General features: G+C 49.3%; 1 protein-coding gene across 1 annotated transcript in view; it reads left to right on the top strand.

The window, feature by feature from the left end:
- fig4a (FIG4 phosphoinositide 5-phosphatase a) overlaps positions 1-7500 on the top strand; it is a 60773-nt gene that overhangs the window by 21394 nt on the left and 31879 nt on the right. Inside the window, exons 12-14 of the mRNA XM_061241594.1 lie at positions 3303-3436; positions 5106-5222; positions 7477-7500. The exon at positions 7477-7500 is cut by the window's right edge and continues 22 nt beyond it. Of these exons, the coding sequence (XP_061097578.1) occupies positions 3303-3436; positions 5106-5222; positions 7477-7500 (275 nt within the window). The remainder of the gene's footprint in view (positions 1-3302; positions 3437-5105; positions 5223-7476) is intronic.

Below are 7500 nucleotides of genomic sequence, written 5' to 3'. Positions count from 1 at the left end.
TAGAGAGAGGGAGGGATGGAGAGAGAGAGGTACAGAGGGAGAGAGAGGGATGGAGAGAGAGAGGGAGAGGGGGGTACAGAGGTAGAGCGAGAGAGAGGGGTACACACAGAGAGATGGACAGGGAGGGATGGAGAGAGAGAGAGGGAGCGGGGTACAGAGAGAGAGAGAGGGGTACACACAGAGAGATGGTCAGAGGTAGATGGAGGGACGGAGAGAGAGAGGGATGGGGAGAGAGCGGTACAGAGGGAGAGAGAGGGATGGGGAGAGAGAGAGGTACAGAGGGAGAGAGGGAGATGGAGAGAGAGGTACAGAGGGAGAGAGAGGGATGGGGAGAGAGAGGGGGATGGGGAGAGAGAGGGGGATGGAGAGAGAGAGAGAGGTACAGAAGGAGAGAGATTGATGGAGAGAGAGGTACAGAGAGAAAGACTGAGAGATGGAGAGAGAGTGCGACCAAAAGAGCTAGAGAGAGGCGGAGGGCCTGAGAGAATGATAGTGACAAAAAGGGTTAGAGAAATAGACCGAGAGAGAGATTGCGAGTGAGATGGAGAGAAAGGTGTAGAGAGGGAGATGGAGATGGCGAGAGAGAGAGAGAGAGAGAGAGAGAGAGTGAGAGAAAGAGAGAGAAAGAGAGTGAGTGAGAGAGGTTGGGAGAGGTAGAGAGGTAGAGAGGTAGAGTTGTAGAGAGGTAGAGAGAGGTAGAGAGGTAGGGAGAGGTGGAGAGGTAGAGTTGTAAAGAGAGGTAGAGAGAGGTAGAGAGAGGTAGCAAGAGGTAGAGTTGTAGAGAGGTAGAGAGAGGTAGAGTTGTAGAGAGAGGTAGAGAGAGGTAGAGAGGTAGAGAGGTAGAGTTGTAGAGAGGTGGAGAGAGGTGGAGAGAGGTAGAGAGAGGTAGAGAGAGGTAGAGTTGTAGAGAGGTAGAGAGGTAGAGAGGTAGAGAGGTAGAGAGGTAGAGTTGTAGAGAGGTAGAGAGGTAGAGAGAGGTAGAGTTGTAGAGAGGTAGGGAGAGGTAGAGTTGTAGAGAGGTAGAGAGGTAGAGTTGTAGAGAGGTAGAGTTGTAGAGAGGTAGAGAGAGGTAGAGAGGTAGAGAGGTAGAGTTGTAGAGAGGTAGAGAGGTAGAGAGGTAGAGTTGTAGAGAGGTAGAGAGAGGTAGAGAGGTAGAGTTGTAGAGAGGTAGAGAGGTAGAGTTGTAGAGAGGTAGAGAGGTAGAGAGAGGTAGAGAGGTAGAGAGAGGTAGAGTTGTAGAGAGGTAGAGTTGTAGAGAGGTAGAGTTGTAGAGAGGCATCAGCAGCAGCTGGGGTGAACAGTGCAGTAATGCTCTGGTAATTGGACCCTGCTGGCTCAGAGGCTGATTGATGCGTGTGTGTAGATATGAAAGGTCAGTCCGCAGAACGAGCCGAATCCTCCCCTCCCGCCACGATCAGAAGCGGCGCCTCAGATGAAAGACCCGGGGGGGGGAGGGGACTTCAAACCGGCTCAAACCTTTGGTCAGGAGCGAACGCAGGCGTGCCGCTGTCTCCACAAATATTTTGCACAGAAAGGTATAAGAGCTATGGAAAGTGACTGTTTCACAATCAGCTATGTAAGGGCTACCTCAGACGCTTACGACTGTAGTTCCCCGGTGCGTTATATCTCAGTCGCCCCTAATGAAGCTAAAAGTATGTATACATTCAGTGAGAACTTTATTAGGGATTTGTTTAGACTTATTTTTTTTGACTTGATAGTCTTCTGCTGCTGTCGCCTATCCACTAAGAGGTTTTACGTGTTGTGTTTGGTGCCCTTCTGCATGCCAATGTTGTAATGTGTTATTTGCTTTGCTGTCATCTTCCTGTCAGCTTTGGCTAGCAAACTCCAGAGACCGTTGTGCATGAAGCTCCCAGGGGATCAGCAGTTTCTGAGATACTCAACGCACTCACAATCATTCCACAGTCACTTTCTTCCCAATTCTGACATTTGGTCTGAAAAACAGCCTGCCAGCCAGCCTTGGTCTGCATGCTTTTTTACGCATTTTAGTTGCTGCCACATGATTGGCTGAATGTTTGGATTATCAAGCTGGTGTACAGGTCTACCTAATAAAGTGCTCACTGAGTGTATGCGTCTACCCATTCTTGCATTGTTCGCTAATTCGTCTGATGCGTTGGTGAAATTATATTCAGTCCTGTACATTTTTTGGGGGTCATAACAGGGATAATGGAGCTTGTTCGTGTGATGAGTTGCAGGGATCTGTTCGATGTGGCAACAGGGACTGAGATTTCTATTCCACTAGTTAATATCACACAGTGTCCTGGCTGGCTGTGGGGGGCGGGTGTGGCTGTGCTAACCAGCTGCCTTTCAAGCACTAACAGTTTGACAGTGTAGTACCACTGCAGAAAATCTCCTCCCCTCTCTTTTCTCTCCTCCTCTCCTCCCTCTCTCCGCCCCTTTCTCCTTCCTCCCTCTCCCCTGTCTCCTCCCCTCTCTTCCCTCCATCACCTCCCTCTCTCTCCTCTCCTCCCTCTCTCCTCCCTCTCTTTCCTCTCCTCCCTCCTCCCTCTCTCTCCTCTCCTCCCTCTCTCCTCCCTCTCTCTCTTCTCCCTCTGTCACCTCCCTCTCTCTCCTCTCCTCCCTCTCTCCTCCCTCCCTCTCCCCTCTCTTCCCTCTGTCACCTCCCTCTCTCTCCTCTCCTCCCTCTCTCCTCCCTCCATCTCCCCTGTCTCCTCCCCTCTCTTCCCTCTATCACCTCCCTCTCTCTCCTCTCCTCCCTCTCTCCTCCCTCCCTCTCCCCTGTCCCCTCCCCTCTCTTCCCTCTATCACCTCCCTCTCTCTCCTCTCCTCCCTCTCTCCTCCCTCCCTCTCCCCTGTCTCCTCCCCTCTCTTCCCTCGATCACCTCCCTCTCTCTCCTCTCCTCCCTCTCTCCTCCTCTCTTCCTCCTCGTGGAGTGCTCCACGTGCCTGTTCTCTCCGGATAAAAAAATGGCGGATTGACCAGAGTCTGTGTTGTCATTAGGGTGCCGAGCCTCTTCCTCAGAGATAGCGGTCAACTCCTTTTCCATTCGCTCAGTTACTTACATCCTCATAGGATTGTTATTTATTTATTTATTTATCTATTTATTCTTATTTATTGGATTTGCTTGCTTTGTCTTGTACTGCGCTGTGCAATATGGTCTGCTGATGTCTCTTGACCGGGGCTCACTTCAAAAATATGTTTTATTTTTTATCTCGGCACGACTCGTCTGGATAAACTAATGTTTTCTTTTCTTAAATTACTTCCTGAATTGCGTGGTGACGTGATGTGTGACATCACTCTCCGCTGTCATGTGACCCTGCAGAAGCGGGAGAAGCGGAAGCACGAGAAGATCCTGAGTGAGGAGCTGTTCCCCGCCATCATCAACCTCAACCAGTTCCTCCCCCCCGACCACTGCATCGACTACATCGCCTGGGACATGGCGCGCTACACCAAGAGGTGCGGCCTCATTACAGAACAATACACTACATTACACTACGCTACATTACACTACGCTACATTACATTACACTACAATACACTACATTACGCTACACTACACTGCTTTACATTACACTACACTACATTACACTACACTACATTACATTACATTACATCACATTACACTACATTACACTACACTACACTACACTACATTACACTACACTACACTACACTACACTACACTACATTACATTACACTACATTACATTACATTACACTACATTACACTACGCTACACTACATTACACTACGCTACACTACACTACATTACGCTACACTACATTACACTACACTACAATACATTACACTACAATACACTACATTACACTACATTACATTACATTACAATACACTACACTACACTACACTACAATACACTACACTACATTACACTACACTACACTACATTACATTACACGACAATACACTACATTACATTACATTACACTACACCACATTACATTACATTACACTACACTACACTACATTACATTACACTACAATACACTACACTACACTACATTACACTGCATTACACTACAATACACTACACCAGATTACACTACACTACAATACACTACATTACACTACACACTGCAATACACTACACTACACTACACCACAAATGCCAGGCCTGAACTTCCCTGCTGTTCCCTGTAAATGTACCTTGATACCTTCTCACGAGGCTGTTCCCCACACTCGGATTCAAACCCGTAGCCCTCGGATTACAGCCCAGCGCTCCTCCAGCTGTGTCCTCGCCTTGCCCCCCCCCCCGATTGGCACGAATGGATGTATCCATGGAAACACTCTGGGGGGGGGAGGGGGGAGAGTGGGCAGAGCTCAGAAACCCATCTTTTGCATCTTCTGATGCTGCCTGCAGTTTGTGCATCAGTCTTCAGTCGTGCTACCTTTCAGGGCTGTGCGGAGTATCGAATCGCAATCTTTTTCACCGCCTAATGAGAATACCGGCCACCGTGGGGCGCCTTGCCGATCCTTTTTCTTTTTTCTTTTACGTTTAATTCTTTACTCCTCACTAATGCGGCAGTAAACAACAACCTGAGGTCACGTGGAATGCTCCGAGGGGGGGAAAAAACAAACACTATCTATTGGGTGCTGATGAGAGCCAATCAGCCGCGAGGCCCTTGTGGCTTCCACGTGACAGAGAAGGCAAACCGCGTGATCGCGCAGAAGCTGTACGACCTCGCTGTCGATTGGCTGCCTTATGAACGCCGTTCATTGGCTGCCTTAGGAACGCCATTCATTGGCTGCCTTATGAACGCCGTTCATTGGCTGCCTTATGAACGCCGTTCATTGGCTGCCTTATGATCTCCTGGATGCTTTTCACATGGCCGGGAACACGTGGCATCTGGTAATAATGATAAAAGACAGAAACATCAGCGATACGCCCCTAATGCCGGAGCTTACAGTTACGCCGGCGGTCGAGTGTACGTGTGCCACGGCCTCGTTACGTGTCCTCTCAAGGCTGCCTCTGAAAGCTCGACTGCGCTGCCTTTGAGAGGGAAGCGTGGCGTTTGTTTGCCGTGGGTGTTTACGTTGCGGAGCGTCGGCGGGGGCGTTTGCTGATGAGGTTTTTTCGCTTTGTGTCGTTTCGCCCCTGGGTGCAGCAAGCTGTGGAACGTGCTGGACCGACTGAGCCTCATCGCGGAGAACGTGGTGAAGAGGACCGGCTTCTTCGTCAACCGGCCCGACTTCTACTGCCACGCTGTCCGGCCGGACGAGAGGTGACCCCACCCCCCCTCCACCCCCCTCTCCACCCCCCTCCACCCCCCACGGTTCCTGGTGATAAATTTGGTATAGTTTGATATAAAACTGTAATCTTGGCCAAAAAATAAAATAAAATCTCCTCTAAAATGTAAATACACTCAAGGCACCAAGGCACCTTGTCTCCAGGTGTAGAAATAGACAAGACGCCTTTATTAAATAGGGTAGCAAAAGAAAAGGCTAAAAAATTAAACCAATACATATCGACACTAGGTCTTCGTCAGGGTCATAAAAGCAATAGGTGACACACGGAATAAGGCATACCTATTGCACTGCATGTGTTTTTATGTGAGTTTTTTTACACACTGACACCAACAGCAGTTGGCTGCCATGCAAGGCCCCAACCAGCTCGTCAGGAGCATTTGGGGGTTAGGTGTCTCGCTCAGGGACACTTCGACACAGCCCGTGCGGGGGATCGAACCGGCAACCCTCCGACTGCCAGACGACTGCTCTTACTGCCTGAGCTACGTCGCCCCTATTATCTGGGTCGTTACCGCGTGAGAGCGTGTCCGACACTTCTCCCAGAATGCACCGGTTCCCCGTGCTGCCGTTGTCTCTGTGGGTCACCTGCTGTGAGGATCCACAATGCACTGCAGGATGCAGCAGAGCACAAGGGCGTCGAACCCCGGTTCCAGGCCGCGCACCGACGGACACGGTTCTTCCGTGAATCCTCCTTTAATTTGGGAAATCTTTGATATTTTATTCGGGCATGAAGAAACATTTTTCCTCCCCCGCAGGAATGTGCCACCAGATGGTGAACGAGATGAGTGTTGCGGCCTGTGAGTCTGCCGGGGTGCTCCAAATTCGGAGCGAGAAAATATTTTTTCCACGAGTGTTTGCCGCTCCGTGTGTTGTCCTGAAGCGACTGATGCATGCTAACGTGCTAATATTAGCAGAATTAGCTGCACTGTTTTTCAGAACCCCCCCCCCCTACAAAGATACCAAACCATAACATAATCCTGAAAAACTCCTGTGTGTGAATTTGTGGAGACATACTTCATTCACCGGATGTGTGCAGTTGGTCCTTGCAGTGTACTTGGACCTGTTTGGAATCGCTTGAAGTGTGTGAGGGGAAATGGAACTGTTGAAGAACAAATTTGCTAAAGAAGAAAAAGCTTCAGGTTAACAGCGACTGTCAGGGATAATGTCAGACACTGACGCCCCCCCCCCCCCCCCCCCCACCTTCCCCCCAAAAATACTTCCGCTTGATCTTCCAGACGGCTGCCAACGGCGAGGTCTGGGACACCCTGCCCCTTCCTTTCATTACCACTCGCTCCTCTTCCTTTCTTTTCCCCCTCTTTCTTTCTCTCTCTCCGTTCTCTCAGCTTCAGGGTCAGGCCACACTTAACCTAGATTTCTCCCAGCATTTGTCAGAGCCTGCGTCGGGCTGCTGTCACGGCAATGATCCCTCATCACAAAGTGTTTTTTGTGTTATATCACAGCATACACTGCGCTGTTATGTACAACAGCACATCTTTTGCGGGACTGAAAGAAATGCAGCGCTGAGCGTTTTTCTGGGGTTTTTTCTTTTTTCTGAAAATTCCGGTGCACAACTTGAAACTCGAAATGATTACTTTTATGAGTTGACAAATTGGTTTGTTTGGTTATATAAAGCTCGTGTTCTTTCAGTTCTGGCACTCGAGTAAAATTCATCGACCTTTTCAACCAATCGAAACGACCGCTATATTATTGTCTTGAGCCCCTATTAAAACCCGACTAGATTTTCTCAACCAAAGCCAAAACCCCTTGGGATGTGGGCGGAGCCCCTTCGTATTGGGCTTGGCCCCCGAAGGGTTCGTGACGGTTGTATACGTGGGTTGTCCAGGGGTGTGTTCGGGTTAGGGTTGGGGTGGCTTCTGGATTCCTTATCAACTTCCCCTCTGAATTATTTAATTGGCTCAATCGTTTACAGGAGCTGACCTTTTAGCGGCCGTGCTGATAAGCTCATGAGCGACCGATAAAAGGCTGTTCTCTACACCAAGCCTTTTACTGTGGTCTAATCTAAAGCTGAAGCGCCTTTGGTGTTAATAACTGATTATGTGACCGAGTCAGGGCAGTAAACTGAAAGCAGTGTGTGAACGCCACGACTCTGTAACCCGCCCTGATTCCTGTTCTTTAGCGTTCTTGTGCAGGACCTGCTGTGGAACATGACTGAATGATGGACTAAAACTCTGGTGCGTGTTTTTAATTTGTTTTTATTTTATTTATTTTTAGGTGGGGTGACCTGGGAGGATGTGT

Source organism: Conger conger, chromosome 5 (assembly GCF_963514075.1).
Source record: "Conger conger chromosome 5, fConCon1.1, whole genome shotgun sequence".
Classification (NCBI taxonomy): domain Eukaryota; kingdom Metazoa; phylum Chordata; class Actinopteri; order Anguilliformes; family Congridae; genus Conger; species Conger conger.
The sequence above is the reverse complement of the archived record's forward strand: the minus strand, read 5'-3'. Positions and strand labels throughout refer to the sequence as shown.